This window comes from Mustela lutreola, chromosome 6, assembly GCF_030435805.1.
Source record: "Mustela lutreola isolate mMusLut2 chromosome 6, mMusLut2.pri, whole genome shotgun sequence".
NCBI classification, from domain to species: Eukaryota; Metazoa; Chordata; class Mammalia; order Carnivora; family Mustelidae; genus Mustela; species Mustela lutreola.
The window spans coordinates 90452123-90470453 of NC_081295.1; the positions used below are offsets into that span (position 1 = coordinate 90452123).

The window sequence follows — 18331 nt, forward strand, 5'->3', positions numbered from 1 at the left end:
GCCAAGCTTGAGGAAGGTGAATGGGGGCCAGTGGGGCTCACACACATCCTCTGGTGTGCCATGAGGCATTTGAAGCCAAAGGTTAAAGACCAGAAGTAGTTGGGAGAAAACATTATTCATACCGTTGTAAACACGGGTAGGTGGTAGAGTAGAATGTAAAATCCATGAGAATTTTAAAGATGAAACAGAGGCCAGGTAGCAGTCCCAGGAGCCTGTGGCCCCTAGAGGTCCTGCCCAGGAGGACGGAGCACCAGCCCTAGTTTATCAACCTGTGCCTGGTCTCCACAGCCTCACCCAGGTCTGAAGCCGCAGGGCTCCAGGGCTCAGTGCTCAGCGACTTAAAAAAAAAAAAAAAAAAAAAGATTTTATTTCTTTATTTTGACAGAGACAGAGCACAAGTAGGCAGAGCAGCAAGCAGAGGGAGAGGGAGAAGCAGGCTCCCCGCTGAGTGTTCAGCGATTCTGAAAATGTCTCTCCCTTTTTGTTTCTTTGCCCTTCTCTTTTCTCTTGCCTTCTGCCCCCTCCCCTCGTCCCGCAGGCTCCAGTTGCAGAAGCCTCCAGGGTCGGCCGTCGCTGCTGATCTCCGCCCCAAACAGTCCCCCGGCCGGGGCCCGGGGCCCGGGAGAACCCCAGCCGGCACCAGGCCCCCTGTCCCGCGCAGTCCAGGCCCCTCCGCCTCTGCCGTGCCGCGCCACCCCAGCGCGTCCCCCCGGAGCCAGTCCCTGTCCCGCAAGGAGAGCTCCTCCCCCTCGCACCAGGCCCGGCCCACTGGGCCCCCGCCTCGGGGCGCCCCGCAGGCCCGGGCCCAGCCTGATGGCACCCCCTCCCCGGGGGGGCCCAAGAAAGGACCCAGAGGGAAACTCCAGACTCAGCGCGCAGCAACCAAAGGCCGGGCGGGGGTCGCGGAGGGCCGGGCCGGGGCCAGATAATGACGCGCGCGGCTCTCCGCGGCCCCCCACCCTCACCCCGGCCCCCCACCCGCAGCCGGCCACACTGAAACAGCTCCCAGCACAGCCTTACGCGCCTGACGCGCGCCACCCGCGGCCCCAGCTTCCCGCCTGCACCCGCGAGGACGCGCGCCAGCACTCGCCGCGCCCGCCCCCCCGGCCGGGCCGGAGGGGGGCGCCGCGCCGCGGGGGGAGGGCCCGCCCCCTGTCCTCTGCCCCATCTCCGTGACCCCTGCCCTCCCCCTGCCGCCCTTCTGGTGGGGCAGGCTCACCCTTGGCCCCGGGGAAGGCTCAGCCACTTTTTCACCGAGGACTCCAGTAATGGGGACGCCCTCCCCCACCCCTTCGCCCACCCGCCAGGCCTCTGCTGCTCTCAGTGCTCCTCCAGGGACCTCTGCTTACACCTCCTGCGGCGCCTTCCCCTCTTGCCGGCCTTCTTCCAGCCCAAGCCCACCTGCACGGAAAGGCAGCCTCAAATTCCGGAAGTGGAAGTTCCAGCCAACCCCACAATCTCCTGGGAGCTGTGGTGGTCCCCTTAGCTACCAGCCTGGGGTTGGGGAGCTGGGACCTAGGGACCACTGGTCTACTCAGGTGTGAGAGGGCAGGTCTAACTAGCCCAAATTCAGCTCCATCCTGGACATCCCTGGGGGAGGTAGTGGGCAGGTGATTGGGGGGCTGCTCTCCTGCACCCCCAGGGTGCAAAGTTCTCCTCCCCATAAATTTGGGTGGGTCCTCAGTGGGAACCATAGAGTGTGTGTGGGGGCTGCCTTCCTGGTCACATGTTTCCCAATGGGAAGTTGGGGGGGGTTTAAAAAAGGTTTCACCCTCTCCCTTGGCCTCCTGATCTAGTGCTCAGGACCCCTCACCATCAGGAATTCCTTCTTGCCATCTAACCTCAACCCTGCCTGCTGCAGTTTCAGCCAACCTCCCTCTCTCTTGAGTTCAGTGGAGGTGGAGGCTGGTTTTCATCTTCTCTGCACTGGCTATTTAGAGATTCAGGGACTCAGTTCTGGCCGGGTCACACTTTCTGTCCTCCTGGGGTTGGGGAGGGGGCTGGATCAGACCATCATCTTCCACAGTGGGCAGAGAAAGCAGAAACAGGCAGGTAGACAGCTGGCCCCTGGACTCAAGGTGGAAAGGCCTTTCTAACTTCCAGATTGTGTGCTTGTGTGATGGGTCCAGCCCAAGTCCCGTTCTCCCCCAGCTAACCCTTCAGACTGTCCCTTCTTGTACTAACCCCAGCCCATGCATCTGAGCTGTCCCTGCAGAGGGTGAGGGCTGTGGTGCTCCATGAATGGATATGGGGCTTCCTTCTGGGTCTGGCTCCTGCATAGCTCATCCCACCTCATCACGAGCCTCAACTGCCTCCGTCGAGCCAAGCAGCACCCTGGCTATAGAAGGGACAGCCAAACTGTCTATCTAGGATAGGTCCCCTGCAGGCCTCCTCAGTCCTCAACACCCTCAGCCTCTGTCCCCTGGCCTGGCCCCTCTGTTCTTCTCTGGGTCCCAGAAGCAAGGCAAGGCAACCAGGGGAAGAGGAAGAAAGACCCTGACATGCCCCAGCTGTCTGGCAGCATCCAGCCACCATCACTTAGAAGGACGCCCTTGAGGAAGTTGGCTCTGGAAGCAGTGTGGTGGTTGCCGAAGCCTCTCTTGGAGAGTCAGCAGGCTTGGGCAGCTCTTCCCACACCAAGGTGGTGGCTTCTCTGCAAATGAGGCCAAGGGAGGACTCCAGGTTGGACAAGGTCCATCTCATGCTGACACAGAAGCTCCCAGAACACTCAGGAAACCTCTCCGGACAGAGCCCTCTTTGTCAACCCGAGACCCTCCCAAGGCCTCTACTGCCCTCTGGGTCCAGCAAAGGGGGTGGAAGAGGGGCCACTCCCTCCCACCTAGAGCTTCTCTGAATGACAATCAGCTCGTGCCAGGTGGGGACCAGGGCATGACCCCCAGTGCCCAGGTTCTGGGCCTGCTCCTTGCCACCAACCGAACCGTGAATGTAGGGCCCCCAGCTTCAACCCTGCCCCAGGACCAACAGCACCCTGGTTTGGTGTTGGGAGGAAAAGGGGGCGGTCTGAGAGAGCCCCAGACCCATCTCACCCCCAGCTTCACCCAGCACTGGAGCTGGGCAGAGACGCAAAACCCTGTCTGCTCTTGGGATTCCAGACCTCCCTAGGGCTCCCATCTATCCTCGGGCCTCTGCGTCATTGAATGTCACCGAGGGAAGGAGGGGAAGGGGCGACTGTGGAGGGGACCAGGGGACTGTCTCTGCTCCTCTCCCCAGGAAGGATCCAGGGCAGAGGAAACCACACCTCCCCCGTGTCCCCACCCCCAGCAGCAGCCTCTTTCCCCTCGAGCACCCATCCCCTCCACCAAGCTGTCCTGGTCCTGAACCCCTTCCCTGTAAAAGAGTGTCACACCCCACCCCCACCATCACCTCACCCCTCTAGCACTTCCCCATTGCCACAACCTGTGTCATTGGCTCAGATGCAGGTCTGCTCACCCCAGAACATGCCTCCCCTCCCAAGCCACACTGTGTACGAAGCAGGTGCAGGAGAAGGGCCGTGCCCCAGGCGCATGGGCTCCCCCTTTCCCAGCCCCTTACTGGGGCCTGGCTCAGTCTTCTCAGCTCTGGGGATCAGCCCTGGTGGGCATGGAGTTGGGGGGGGGCAGGGAGATGCCCTCCCCCTCCCCCAGGGAAGCCACTGAAGAATGTTTACACGCCAAACAGAATGTAACACCCTTCCCCACCTCTTCCCAGTCACTGCATGGCCTCTGCCCGCCCTGCACCAGCCCACCCCCACCCCGACACCCTGGAAGCCGCTGTCATGATTAGATCGGGTCTTGGAAGGGAAGTAGCCATCACACCATTAAAAAGCCTGTGGACCTTTCGTTTTGTTGGCCTGGACTCTTCTTTCTTTGGGGAGGAGGGCAAAGCCCAGGACCTGGGGCTAGGGGTGGGCAGTGGTGAAGAGTGCAGGTTGGTGGACAAGTAGGGAGGAACCATCGTGGGAAGCAGATTGTCTCTACAGAGCTGGAAACAGAAGCTGAGGACAGGACAGATACAGGGTCACACTGGGCCGCCCTCTGTCTCTGACTGCAGAGCCTGCCGTGTTCAGCTCCCCTGGCTCTCTCTCCAAGGGCGTGAGACTGAGTCCCGCTTTGTGCCAGCCAGCTGAGAGGGAGGGAGGAGGAATTTTCATTGCCCCGAAGTTAACAGACACAAGGGAGTGTTTGGAAAACCACAAAGCTAAGCAGCTCCCAGGCAAAGAGAAACCATGGCCATTATTCTAGCGACATCCGTAGAAATTATAAATGAATGTAGCCTGTGAACTAGCATCTCCATTTCTAGACACGCATCCTGTAGAGGGTGGGTAGACTTGCCAAATTCCATGTGTGCAAAGTTACTCACCGCAGTATACGGCACGGAAGGAACTCTACAAAGCCTCAGCCGCGATCTCATACTCAAAATGTCTGGAAATGGGAGCTTTCTCGTTAAAATCGCACAGACTCATCTGCTATCTTGATCTTGGTGTCGTGGGATCAGGCCCTATGTTGGGCGTGAAGCCTTCTTCTTCTTCTTTTTTTTTTAACTTGTTTTAAACATTTCTTTTTTTTTAATTAATTTTTTATTTTTTATAAACATACATTTTTATCCCCAGGGGTACAGGTCTGTGAATCACCAGGTTTACACACTTCACAGCACTCACCAAAGCACATACCCTCCCCAATGTCCATAACCCCACCCCCTTCTCCCAAACCCCCTCCCCCCAGCAACCCTCAGTTTGTTTTGTGAGATTAAGAGTCACTTATGGTTTGTCTCCCTCCCAATCCCGTGAAGCCTTCTTTTAAAAACGTTCAGAAGCAGTCTAAACGTCCCCTGATTGGGGCTGATCCGTACAATGTGGCCTCCGGTACGGTGGTACTGTGAGGCTCCACGGTGAAGGGGATGTATGTGTTTTGTACACACCTAAGGACTGGCCTCCGAGAATGAGAGTACATGGGAGAGCGGAGTGTATGCTGTGCAGCTATTTTCACGAGTGAGAGGAGTCTGGTTCCTTCAGGGAGAGGGCCTGGGGCGGGGGATGGGAGGCTTTCCTGCAGGGTACTTGCTGTACCTTTTGCCTTTTGGACCCTATTTCAGTGGGTGTGAAATTTTCACCAAGGCCATACACAGATAGTTTCCATCCCAGGACACTATCTGGGGTCCGAGGGAAAGGAGCCTAGTTCAGAAGTTCTGCTTTCCCTCCAAGAAAACCACGCACATGTAGCTCTAGCTCTGACGTTCCAGAACATGTGTAACTGTCTCCTGTTCTTGCCCTTGCCCCCTGGGGTTCCATTGCTTCTGACACACGTGCCGGGGGCTCTAGGTCCTAATTTGCCAGACTTCAGAGGGATTGCCACATGCTTTCAGCTTCCTTCTTGCTTAAAAATGTCAAAAGCAGAGGCCCCTGGGTGGCTCAGTCAATTAAGTGGTTGACTCTTGGTTTCCATGCAGCTGATGAGCTCAGGGCCTTGATCTCAGGGTTTTGGGATCAAGCTCCAAGTCAGACTCTGTGCTCGTGGGGGGGTCTGCTTAAGACTCTCTCTCCCTCTACCCCTCTTACCCCCCACCACATGTTCATGGGCTTTCTCTCTCTCTCAAGCAAATAAATAAATCTTTAAAAAATATAGTCAAGGGGCACCTGGGTGGCTCAGTCATTGTTAAGCGTCTGCCTTCAGCTCAGGTTTTGATCCCAGGGTCCTGGAATTGAGCCCTGACTCAGGCTCCCTGCTTGGTGGGAGCCTGCTTCTCCCTCTCCATCTGCCTGCTGCTCCCCTTGCCTGTGCTCTCTGTCAAGTGAATGAATAAAATCTTAAAAAAAAAAAAAAAGAAGGTAAAAAACAGATCATATTTAGAGTATAAAGGCAAATGTAAACAGATATAAAATAAAATAGTAAAGTCCCCCCATCCATGAATCTGATCATCTAGAGGTAACCCCTATGAATGGCTTCTTCTTCTTTCTCTTTTTTTAAGATTTTATTTTGTTTTATTTTGAGAATTGTTTATTTATTTGAGAGAGAGACAGAGAGTGCTCTCGAGCGTGTGTGCAAGTGGAAGGAGGGACAGAGGGAGAGAATCCTCAAGTGGGTGCCCTGCTGATTATGGAACTGGGGTGGGGAATAGGGAACTCAACATGGGGCTCAGTTGATCCCAGCAACACAGAGATCATGACTGGGATGGAAACCGAGCGTTGGATGTCCAAGTGACTGAGTCACCCACACGCCCCTGAAAGATTTTATTTTTTAAGTAATCTCTATACCCAACGTGGGGCTCCAACTTAGAATCCCAAGATCGAGTCACGTGCTCTTCCAACTGAGCCAGCCAGACGCCTCAATGACTTCTTTCTTATGTTTATAATACTTCTCTCCCAGGGCGCCTGGGTAGCTCAGTCAGTTAAGCGTCTGCCTTCAGCTCTGGTCATGATCTCGGGGTCCTGGAATTGAGCTCCACATTGGACTTCCTGCTCAGCAGGTAACCTGCTTTTCCCTTTCCCTCTGCCTGCCACTGCCCCTGCTTGTGCGTGCTCTCTCTCTCTGTCAAATAAATAATACAATCTTGAAAAAATAATCATAGCTCTCTCCCTCCCTCTTGCCCTGTCCTCCCCATAAATAGAAGAGCATGTTACACTTGCTATTCCGAAACATAATTTTGATGCCCAACAATATGTCCTAAAATACAGTTTGTGGTATATTCATAGAGTTGTGCAACCATCACCACAATCAATTTTAGAACCCCCCAAAGAAATGCCTTATCCATTAGCAGTCAACCCTAATCCTAGGCAGCCACTAATCTACTTTCTGTTTCTGTACAGATTTGCCTTTTTGGACATTTCATATACTATGTGAAATGGATTTCATAAAATATATGAGCCTGCCTGATGCTCCATGGGTGAGGACCTGCCCAGGTCCTGGCCAACCTTCTCTCTACTTCCCGAGAAAGAGAGTTCTCTTTTCTGTCCTATGGCCCAGAGAGCTCTAAGGACAGGGACCCAGAGAAATAAGTGACTTCATCAAGGTTTCTGAGTCAGGGGCCAGAGAGGAGCCACAAGATCAAGGACATTGGAGGGGACATTGTTAGTAGAGAGAGACCCTTGGGGATTACTCTGGAGAAGAGAGACAGGGTGGGAGTGTGGAGACTGTGCCTCTAATCTTCAGACACAGGGGCCTGCTGAGATTTTCCCTCTGGCTAATCAGGAGTCGAGGCCAGAATAAGAGCTGAGACTAACCCAAGATAGAAGAATGGTCAGGATGATCTTCTAAGTCCCTAGCAGATCATGGTGATGAGGTGATGGGGGAGGGGAGGCCGCATGGTCATGGGAAAGTGGCCATAGGTCAGAGGGACACATGATACAAGCCCATTTTCACCAACTCCAGGTGGCAACTTCTGCATTTCTTCTCATCCATGTACCCTTAAACCCAAAGTGACATGATATACCGCCACCATCAACATTCGCTAGCTGTATGTCCATTACCCAACTCTAACTCTATTACTGGCACCATCATTACTCAAATCACAGGTCCTCTTCTCCCAAACTAGGCTCCATTACCACCACCACCACCACCATCAACACTACTAGCCTCTGATAACATAATGTTTAACAAGAGAGAGAAGGTTCTTGCTCTCAAGGAACTTACACATCTTCGTCCACTGGTAGAACATGGTGGTCCACCACCACTACCACCGTCATTATCATCTACCACATGATCCTTGTCACCACCACTGCCTTATAACCAGATCACTATTACCACTATCCTAGACCCATACCCCTTATCCCTACTCCAGTCACTCCCATTACCATCCGTTTATCATCGGTATTCTCATTTGATCACAATTACATCATCCCATCACCATACTTTTCACTACAACCGATATCATCAGTTGGAATTAATTCCACCATCATTGCCACCATCATCATTGCAGGAAATAAGTACATGGGTTGTAGCAATAGTTAATGGTCAGTGAAGTCCCAGCTAAGATGGGGAGGTCATATGAGGTCACTCAATGTAGAGAGGGACAAAAGGGTAAGAAGTCCTGAAGTGTAAGTGATTCCTTCCATATTGGAAGCAATCCCATATAGGGAAAGTTTATCCTAAGAACTTATTCTTCCCCAAACCCTCCAACAGTTTTAGCAATAATTTCAACTAAGGAGTTGCTATTTTTTTCCAGTGCACAAGTCTCTCCTTCTCCTGTAGTCGGGTATAAATGAATGCTTCCCCCAGCTTGGCCTCTGAGCTCAGGTTTGGATGCTCAGGTTTGGATTCCCAGGTGGGAGAGGAATGAGGATGGTTAAATATTTAATCAAAATCAGCTCTTAACTGGTGATTTAGAGCTGATCTTCCCTCTGGTTAGACCCTAGGTTTCAAACCTTGTCTGCCTAGTTCTATCATCTGTCTCCAGATATCACGGCCACTGTCATCCCTACTCCTTGATGACATGAGAGAAGAGAGAGGCCATATAGGCTGGGGACCTATACCTATAGCCAGGAGTACAGTTAATACCAAATCATTCTCTGCAGAAAGGGGCTAAGATTCAGATCTGAGTTTCTTAGGAGTCAATGCATAAGGGGAGAGGTAACCACCATCTGACTATCAGCTCTTTCTTTCTTTTTTTTTTTTTTTTTTTTTTTTTTTTTTAAAGATTTTATTTATTTATTTGACAGAAATCACAAGTAGATGGAGAGGCAGGCAGAGAGAGAGAGAGAGAGAGAGAGGGAAGCAGGCTCCCCGCTGAGCAGAGAGCCCGATGTGGGACTCGATCCCAGGACCCTGAGATCATGACCCGAGCCGAAGGCAGCAGCCCAACCCACTGAGCCACCCAGGCGCCCCTCTTTCTTTTTTTTAATTAAAGATTTTATTTATTTGACAGACAGAGATCACAAGCAGGCAGAGAGGCAGGCAGAGAGAGAGAGGAGGAAGTGGGCTCCCTGCTGAGCAGAGAGCCCGATGCAGGGCTCGATCCCAGGGCCCTGAGATCATGATCTGAGCTGAAGGCAGAGGCTTTATGTTAAGGTGGGAGAGACATGTGGGGGTGGCAGGAGGAAGGCACCACAGCCAATGCCCAGACTTGGCCTCATTGGCGGATTCCCCTGGCTGTGAAAACTTCAGAGTGAGCTACTGGATGGGCCACAGAGGTAAGATGTCAGCAAAAGTTAGTTCTCCAAGATGCGAAGGGTTGTGGTATTTTATTTGTTTGCTTGTTCATATTTATTTATTAGTTTTTTAAGTGGGCTCCATGCCTAGCATGGGGCTTGAACTCCAGACCCTAAGATCAAGAGTTGCATGTTCTACCAAAAGAGCCAACCAGGTGCCCTGGTATTTTATATTCCTACATAAATAATATGATTATATAGTATTAAATGAGGGAGGAACACTGTGGGAGGAGTCGGCAGGGCTGGTGTGTTTGGGGACATGGAGGGACAGGGGATGTCAGGGAAGGGCCAGGAGGAAACAGAGAGAGGCGCCGAGCTTGGGGGGAATCGTGTGGGCTGAGGGAAGGAGCTGGACTTTCACCCTCCAGCAGTGGGAGGGCTTTGCCCTGAGCCACTGCCATGTCAGCTTTGTGTTTTAAAAATGTCCTCTGTGGGCACCTGGGTGGCTCAGTGGGTTAAGCCTCTGCTTTGGGCTCAAGTCATGATCTCAGGGTCCTGGGATGGAGCCCCACATTGGGCTCTCTGCTCAGCAGGGAGCCTGCTTCCCCCACCCCTGCCTGCCTCTCTGCCTACTTGTGATCCCTCTCGCTCTTGTCAAATAAATAAATAAATCTTAAAAAAAAAAAAAAAAAGTCCTCTGTGGCAGGTGTGTGGCGAATGGGCTGACAGGAGTGAGACCGGAGGCTAGGAGGTGTGTTCACCTGGTTCTGATCCTCCTGCTAGACGGCGTGCTCACCGAGGGCAGGAGCTGCGTCTGGGCCATCTGGGCACTCTGCAGAACGCTTGTATCATCTTTCTGTTATCACTTGTCACTGCCCTTGCCCCCAAGTTATTAGCACCACCCTTACCACACACCATGTCACTGACTAAGTTCCCTTCCAGAGCCATCTCAGGGAACCCAGTAGCTTAGGTCAAAGGCCTGGGCCAGAAGCAGGGGTCCTGGTCCTCTCTCCAATTATGCTGCTGAGTCCCAGAGTAGCCCTAGTCAGCACAACCCCTCCGCCCCATTTCCTTAGCTATTCAAAGTGAGGGTTAGATTAGACTAGTGGTTTTTAAACTGTTTTTAGGTTTACAAGTCAATTTGCTTAGAAACCTGGAGTCCTTGGGACCCGTGGGTGGCCTGGTCGATTGGGGGACTGCTTTTGATTCAGGTCATGACCCCAGGGTCCTGGGATCGATTCCCCACAGCAGGCTCCTTGCTCAGTGGGGAGTCTGCTTCTTCCTCTGCCTCTGCCCCTCCCCTTGCTTGTGCTCTCGCTCGCTCTCTCTCTGACAAATAAATAAATACAAATCTTAAAAAAGAAAAAGAAATCTGGAGCTTTTGGAAAAAATCTGATGACCTCCCATCTCTGCCAACCCAGAGTTTGGAGAAGCAGATCAGAATGAAGCCGGTAGTGCTGGTCTGTGCTGTGCTTTTGCTGCAGAGGTCGTGAACGAGAACTGAATGTGGGAGGCTAGACAGATCCTGAGTCTTAGGCATTGCCGATGGGCATGGCAGGACCTTGGCAAGCCCTCTCTTTCCTTACCTAGCCAATCCCCAAAGGGGAAGCTCTGAAAATAGGGGTATGGGGCAGGCAGGAGGCACTGCGTGTATGGCAAGTGGGAGAGTGATGGGTCTGGGGTCCCCAGAGTAGCCAGGCTGCCCCATCAGTTCCAGGTGGGGGTCTAAGGGTTTACAGAGGGTTTGTGGCTCAGCAAAAAGAACTCTTCACCTGGTTACGGCCTGGCCCTCAGTCTTTTTTTTTTTTTTTTTCTTTCTTTTCTCCTTCCTTTTTAAAATTTATTTGAGAGAGAGCATAAGCAGGGGGGCAGCAGGCAGAGGGAGAGGAAGAAGCAAGCAGGCTCCGCACTGAGCTGGGAGTCCAAGTCAGAGCCCAATCCCAGGGTCCTGGATCATGGCCCAAGCTGAAGGCAGCCTCCCTCCCTCCTTTTAAAAAAGATTTATTTATTTATTTGAGATATATATAGAGAGGGAGTGAGCAAGGGGAGTGGCAGAGGGAGAGAAGCAGACTCCCCGCTGAACAACCGATGAGATCATGACCTGAGCCGAAATCACCTGTTGGATGCTTTACCAGCTGAACCACACAGGTAGCCCCTGGCCCTCAGTCTTGAATCTTGGGGGCCCAGCAGAGCTGTGGCTTCATTAGGTAAGGCTGACCTAAATCTCCCATGGAACAAAGGGCATCCCAGGAGAGTTGTCACCATGCCCTGGAGGACTCCTCCTCTTAGGGACTCTTGGAGCTCTGTCGATCAAGGGGTCAGGGGCTCACTTCCTACACATCCCAGCTACCCCATCATGGCAACCCGAGGCTAGCCCACTTGGTCCCTGAGCACTGAACTGTAAGTCCCAGAGCCACAGAGTCAGTGACCTCCCAATGGATGGCAGCCCCTCCCCCAGGCTGTGGGCCGAACCGGCCAGGATCCCTGAAGACCTGGTGACCAGGGAGGGCCCAGTGCTGGCCCAGCCCCTGGGCTGGATTCCAACTGTAGGCTCTCTGCTCTTCAGATGAACTGGTCCCGCCTCCAGAGTCCAAGGGTCCAAGTGGTGGGTGGGTCAGGCTGTCCTGAGCACTACAGAGGAAAGTGGCACTGATAACCGTTGGTGGGTGGGCGCCATGAGATTCGAGGAGCTGCTAGAGCAGGTGGGCGGCTTTGGGCCCTTCCAGCTGTGCAATGTGGCCCTGCTGGCCCTCCCCCGAGTGCTGCTGCCCATGCACTTCCTCCTGCCCGTCTTCCTGGCGGCCGTACCTGCCCACCGCTGTGCGCTGCCTGGTACCCCCGCCAACTTCAGCCACCAGGACGCGTGGCTGGAGGCCCACCTGTCCCGGGAGCCTGACGGCACCCTCAGCTCCTGCCTCTACTTCACCCACTCCCAGGCCCTCCCCAACACCACGTTTTGGGGAGCGGATCAGAGCCCTGGGCAGCTGGAGGGTGAGCCCTCCACAGCACCCTGCCCTCAGGGCTGGGACTACGACCGCTCCGAGTTCTCCTCCACCATTGCAACCGAGGTACTCGTGTGTGAGACTGGGGGACACGAGAGTGGGATGGGCCTGCCACTGCCTTGGGTGATTACTGTGTGGGCAGGAGACGCATTACCTTACTTTTTTTAGAGTCTCAGTTTACCTATCTGTAGATGGGATCTATGAATTTAAAGCAGTGAGCTTCGTTCCTGGCCTGTAGTAAGTAGCCCTTATGGGGAGCTGCTAGTGTCAGCTGGCAGGTGATTAAGGCAGGGAAGGGCTAAGACGGCTCCAGGGAGCTGGGAGAGAGAGTTGGGAAAGGCGTTTCTACAGTAGGTGAAGAAACAATACAGGCCTCCTTTCTCTTCTTCTTTTTGGTCCCAGGTCTGGGATTTATATAATCCATCTAGAGGTGAACGCAGACGGGGGCATTCTGTCTGGAGAGGAGCAGACCTGTTGTCAAAGAAAAGGCCCTCCATGGGAAGAAACTGACGCTGCAGGATTGGGGGGTGCAAAGTCTCTTACCCCTCAAGTTGGGTGAATAGTTGAGGGTTTCTTATCTGACATGGAGGTGCCAGGATGGGACTGTTGACCTTGGAAGGCCCCAGAGTCTAGAGAGGAAGGGTCGGTGCTAGCTGGAGAGGGCCTGTACCCATGGGAGGCCCTTCCCTGTTTGTCCCTGCAGTGGGACCTCGTGTGCGAGCAGAAAGGCCTGAACAAAGCCACTTCCACTTTCTTTTTTGCTGGTGTGCTGGTGGGGGCTGTGGCCTTCGGATACCTGTCTGACAGGTGGGATGGAGTCGGGGGTGGGCAGGGGAGCGGGTGGGGAACCCTCTCCCACTAGCTGGGGTTATGGGCCTGTTCTACCTCTGTCGTGAGACCTCCCCTCTTCAGGGGGAGCTGACGCCACGTGACCCCTGTGCAGGTTCGGGAGACGCCGTCTGCTGCTGGTGGCCTATGTGAGTTCCCTGGTGCTAGGCCTGGCGTCTGCAGCCTCGGTGAGCTACATCATGTTCGTCATCACCCGCACCCTCACTGGCACAGCTCTGGCTGGCTTCACCATCATCGTGATGCCACTGGGTAAGGCAGGCAAAGGACGGGCAGGGCCTAGGAGATTGGAGGGAGGCAGTTGTCAAGGGTGAGACTAAACCCATCTGGTCCTTGCTAATTTTCTTCCTGTCTCTGGCCCCTGCCCTGGGCCCAGAAATGGAATGGCTGGACGTGGGACACCGCACCGTGGCAGGTGTCCTAAGCGGCACCTTCTGGACAGTGGGTGTGATGCTCTTGGCGCTGGTCGGATACCTGATACGGGACTGGCGATGGCTTCTGCTGGCTGTCACTCTGCCTTGTGCCCCAGGCATCCTCAGCCTCTGGTGAGGACTGTGGGCAGCTTGGGAGTGGGAGATAGAGATAGAATTACTATTATTATTTTTTAAAGATTTTATTTATTTATTTGAGAGAGAGAGAGACAGAGTGAGCGAGCATGAGAGGGGAGGTCAGGGTTGAGAAGCAGAATCCCCATGGAGCTGGGAGCCTGATGCGGGACTCGATCCCAGGACTCTGGGATCATGACCTGAGCCTAAGGCAGTTGCTTAACCAACTGAGCCACCCAGGCGCCCCCCGAGATAGAACTAATCAGAGGCTGAGCTTCGAATACAGAATGACTGAGAGATGAAGAGAAAGTCAGTGACCGAGAAATGGAAAAAGAGAGAAAGAGAAACCGACCAGTACAAAGAAGATGGCACTGGGCATGAGAAGCAGAGAAACACAGGGCAACATATAGAGAGATGGTGGAGAGACAGAAACAGAATCAGTGAGAGGAAGTGTCAGAGGCCAGACCTGAAAGGCAGATTCAGAGGGACAGATAGAGATGGTTGGAGGAGTGACAAGAGAGACAGGGCCAGAGAGATAGGGCCAGCACAGGGATAGGGAGTCCAAGTAGGAGGGTAGGAAGCCAGGCAGGGTGGCCATTTCATTGCCTCCCCAAAACGAACTGGCTTTTGATGCCCCTCGGGGATTTCTGTGTGTCTCTCTCTCCTTCACCCTATCACCTGGGGGAGAAGTGGGCGGCTGATGCTGGGGGTTGTGGTCTCAGGAATGAAACCAATCTAGCTGGAGAGAAGGGAATCCTAGGCTGTAGCGGATCCAGGCCTGGGCAAGGAAGTGTGGGAGAAGGTGGCTTTTAAGTTGGGCCTTAAAGGATGAATTAAAGTCCGTCAGGTGAGGAGGGTTTGGGCCATGTTGAGAGACTGCATGGGCAAGAGTCCGGAGGTTGACAGGCTGTGGTATGTGCAGGAGGGAGATGTAGCTGTGGGTGCTGACTTTGCCTGAAGGGCCTCCTGCTGTCTGTCCCCCAGGTGGGTGCCCGAGTCTGCACGCTGGCTTTTGACCCAGGGCCGTGTGGAGGAGGCCCACAGGTACTTGCTCCGCTGTGCCAGGCTCAATGGGCAGCTCGTGGGTGAAGACGGCCTGAGCCGGGAGGTGAGGGAGAACGTGTGTGTGTGAGTGCACACGCGTGCATGAGAGGGACGTGCATGTGTGTGAGGCCTATGTCGAGCGCCCCCTTCCTGGGGCCCAGTGTGTGTGTGCAGGAAAAGTTTCTGGCCTCCAGTGGAGAGTTCCAAACTCTTCAAAATGTCCTGCCTGGCTCCGGTGGGCCACATCCTTGACTCAGGGCCCACCCTACTCAGCTTGCAAGTGCATCCCCACCCCCGCTGCTGAAGAAGGAAGAGTAGAGACCCAGGAAGATCAATGTGCCTAGCTAAGCCATGTGCCTAAGCCAACTCTGATGTCACAAACTCTCCTTCTCTCCCACCAGGCCCTGAACAAAGTGGCCACTCGGGAGCGAGTAGTTCAAAGACCCTCCTACTTAGACCTGTTCCGGACCCCACGGCTCCGATACATCTCACTGTGCTGCATGGTGATGTGGTAAGGAGGGAGCCTGGCCTGGGCCTGGCAGGGTGGGCATAGGTGGACAGAGGGGCAGCAGACTCCGGGATGGTGCTGAGTGTGAGAGGAAGGTGGACAAGTGAACTGTGACTGTGCGGAGCAGGACCACCAGCCCCTGCGGGCATGGGGTTCTGGAAAGTCACAAGATGGAGCAGTCATCAGAAGCGGGGCTCAGATGCAGGCTCTGCCACTTCCTTGCTCTGAGACCTTGGACAGGTCACAACACCGGGCCTCAGAGCCCCTTCTGCAAAACAGGACACTGTTAGTTCCTACCTCAAGGCTTGCTGTGAAGATTAGGTAAAGACGCTTTGGCCATTGGCACATGTTGCACACTCCCAGGGGGTTATGGGGACAGGGAAGGTGGTGGGCAGTAGGCTCTGGAGGTGGGGGAGATGGTCCTTCTAAAAAGCCAAGGTTTCCTAAAAAGAGAAGACAAGGAGTCGGGCGTAAAAAGGAGGATGGCACCCTGAGTGGCAACCTGACCCCTTTCAGGTTTGGAGTGAATTTCTCCTATTATGGCCTGAGCCTGGACCTGTCGGGGCTGGGGCTGAACGTGTACCAAACGCAGCTGCTGTTCGGGGCTGTTGAGGTGCCCTCCAAGCTGCTGGTCTACCTGTTGGTGCGCCACGTGGGACGCCGTCTCACGCAAGCAGGAATGCTCCTGGGCACGGCCCTTGCTTTGGGTACCAGTCTGCTGGTGCCCTCTGGTGAGCCCCACCCACTGCCCGGAGGCCCCGCCTCCTGCCCAAGAAGGCCCGCCCTTTCCCGGAAGCTTCTGCTCAAAGTCCAGCACTCGGGGAACCTCCCATCGCGGGAACTCTGGGTCTCCCGCAAGGCCCGCTCACTACCCGAACCCTTTTTCCTCCAGAGATGGGCGCATGGAGCATCGCCCTGGCTGTGATAGGGAAAGGTTTTTCTGAAGGTGCCTTCACCACTGCCTACCTGTTCACGTCGGAGTTGTACCCTACTGTGCTCAGGTGAGGGGAGCCTGGGTTCCAGGCAACCCACCTGGGGGAGGGCTTGTAGTCACATCTTTTTACCAGCGACCCCTCCCCCCTCAACACACACACTCACACTGACACCCAGAGGGCTTGTAGTTACATCTTTTTACCAACACCACACACACTGCAGCCCAGTTCCTCCTACCCGTTCCTTAAACCGAACGCAGAATACAAGAGCTAATCAGAGCTGTCTGTGCTTGCTTAAATCTGGTAGAAGGCAGAGCATTTTATTGTTACTAAGTGACCCTGAGCGAGGTCACACTTCTCTAGGCCTCTTTAAAAGAAAAGTCACAAAAAGCACTATCTGCCCTTCCCTTCCCATTCACTATAGCCCCAGGCAGTGCTGCCTAGGGGTTGTCTCCAGACTTAAGACCTGCCCACCCACCCCCCTTTTTTTTTTTTTTTTTTACCTTTTTAAAGACTGTATTCATTTGAGAGAGAGAAGAGAGAGAGAGAACATGAAGTGGGGAGAGGGGCAAACAGGGAGAGGGAAAGGGAGAGAATCTCAAGCAGACTCCCACCGAGCTGAGGCGGGGCTTCATCCCTCGACCCCCAGATCATGACCTGAACCAAAATCCAGAGTGGCCATGCCCAACCAATTTAGCCATCCAGGCACTCCCTGGTATCCTTTCAACTAGCTATTGGCAGGTAGGGACTGGGTAAATTTAGAAAGCCTTGTTCCTCCTTGTTCCCGGGGTCTCTGGGAGCTGGGACCTTCTTCCTTCCACACTACACTTTCCCTACCCCCTTTCTGATGACTTTTATTTTCCTTCAGCAGTACCTGATTGATTCTGTCAGAATGGGGGTCCCATCCTCTGGTGAATACTGGCTTGGGGTCCCTGGCCTGGGGACAGATGGGAAGACCACCTGGAAGATGTCTCAGCTTTCTTAGCCATCTAGGGAGAAGGGGACTCAGGATATGCCAGCCCAGGATGGGAGCCCTCTGAGGCATGACCCTAAGTAGATGTGAACACCCACCCGTTCCCTCATCCTCTCTCCAAACAGACAGACAGGGATGGGGCTGACTTCACTGGTGGGCCGGCTGGGGGGCTCTCTGGCCCCACTGGCAGCTTTGCTGGATGGAGTATGGCTGCCACTGCCCAAGCTCGCTTATGGGGGGATCGCCCTGCTGGCTGCCTGTACTGCCCTCCTGCTACCAGAGACGAGGCAAGCACAGCTGCCAGAGACCATCCAGGACGTGGAGAGGAGGTGTGCACAGAATGACTGTTTGTGTGAGCACATGCATGTGGGAATGAGTGCTCAAGTACCTGACGCCTTAGGTAGGATGCAGAGAGGACGTGTCTGCATGTTGTGTATCTGGTGTGCATGGGCATATGACTTGAGGTATGTAAAAGTACACGAGTCCATATGTGTGTGTACACGGATATCCAAGATTGTCCAGGAAGAGGTGGATGTGTGCACACTCAGGTATGCCTGTCCATCAGGGATGTGTGCAAGCATGTGTGGGAGTCACCTGAGGGAGTACCCATGTTTTTATACTAGCAGATGGGGGGAGGTGTAGGCCAGCCCTGATGGGGCAGGCTCGGGTGGGAGGCCCAGGGCCTAAACCCCACCACTGCTCACGACTCCTTCCTCCACAGTGCCCCATCCAGCCTTCAGGAGGAAGAGATGCCCATGAAGCAGGTCCAGGACTGAGTGGTATCGGGGCAGGCTCTCCACAGAAGTTCTGCAGCAGGGGCTGGAAGACCAGAAGGGCAGGCCCTGTGGCTGGGGCTGGGGCCATCAAGCCCCATCCCCAGGGCTGGGGTGGCCAACAGTGCCCCCTCTCTGTGCTCACCCAGCCTCCAGCAGCTGGGTGACTTCCTAGAATGCAGTCCGTGGCTGAATAATTCTGGTACCCTTGTCATGGCTGGGGGTAGTTCTAGAAACGAAAGTGCCCCAAGGGTTTGGGGCAGCACGGACGAGCCCTGGATGGGAAGCCAGTCTGCCCCTGCGATCTGATCCCAACTTTGCCACTGATTTGCTGTGTGACCTTCGGCATGTGGCTTTCCCTCTCAAGGCTTCAGTCTGTTCATCTCTTGAATGGATAATGAAGGCTTTTAGTAGACCTCACCACAGGATCTATCTTTTGTCAGGCTCAAATGAGATGCCGAATAACGTGCTTCCTCTAGAGATGGTGCTGAAGAAGGGACTGCCCTATGATGACTTCTGGCACCAATAGGCTTGTGGGCATGCTGTCCACTGTGTGGTACTGGGAGCTTCCCGGGTCGAGGGTAACCAAGAGAACAGAGCTTTGTGCCCATGATTGGCCCTATACCTCC

The 18331-nt window shown here is 54.3% G+C and overlaps 2 protein-coding genes across 10 annotated transcripts in view; both read left to right on the top strand.

The window, feature by feature from the left end:
* Positions 1–3828, top strand: part of TTBK1 (tau tubulin kinase 1) — a 40292-nt gene extending 36464 nt beyond the window's left edge. For all 7 annotated transcript variants that reach the window (XM_059178036.1, XM_059178040.1, XM_059178039.1 and 4 more), the window contains one exon: positions 539–3828. In XM_059178036.1, coding sequence (XP_059034019.1) covers positions 539–929 — 391 coding nt within the window. In that variant the 3' untranslated portion in view covers positions 930–3828. The remainder of the gene's footprint in view (positions 1–538) is intronic.
* Positions 3829–11668: 7840 nt separating this feature from the next.
* On the top strand, positions 11669–18122 carry SLC22A7 (solute carrier family 22 member 7). 3 transcript variants are annotated; one of them, XM_059178044.1, is made up of 10 exons: positions 11669–12147; positions 12785–12888; positions 13025–13179; positions 13304–13472; positions 14457–14580; positions 14918–15027; positions 15541–15755; positions 15917–16025; positions 17055–17258; positions 17651–18122. In XM_059178044.1, the coding sequence occupies exons 1-10, from the start codon at positions 11755–11757 to the stop codon at positions 17703–17705; spliced, it is 1638 nt and encodes a 545-aa protein (XP_059034027.1). In that variant the 5' UTR covers positions 11669–11754; the 3' UTR covers positions 17706–18122. The 3 variants fall into 3 exon arrangements, with proteins under 3 accessions (XP_059034027.1, XP_059034028.1, XP_059034029.1); XM_059178045.1 differs by lacking the exon at positions 12785–12888 and having other exon boundaries at positions 14457–14516; XM_059178046.1 differs by lacking the exons at positions 12785–12888; positions 13304–13472.
* The last annotated feature ends 209 nt before the right edge of the window (positions 18123–18331 follow it).

Coding starts and splice junctions, on each gene's coding strand:
- SLC22A7 (XM_059178044.1), top strand. CDS start 11,755: ATGAGATTCGAGGAGCTGCTAGAGCAGGTGGGCGGCTTTGGGCCCTTC. Junction 12,889..13,024: donor TTCGGATACCTGTCTGACAG/GTGGGATGGAGT, acceptor ACCCCTGTGCAG/GTTCGGGAGACGCCGTCTGC. Junction 14,581..14,917: donor AAGACGGCCTGAGCCGGGAG/GTGAGGGAGAAC, acceptor CTCTCCCACCAG/GCCCTGAACAAAGTGGCCAC.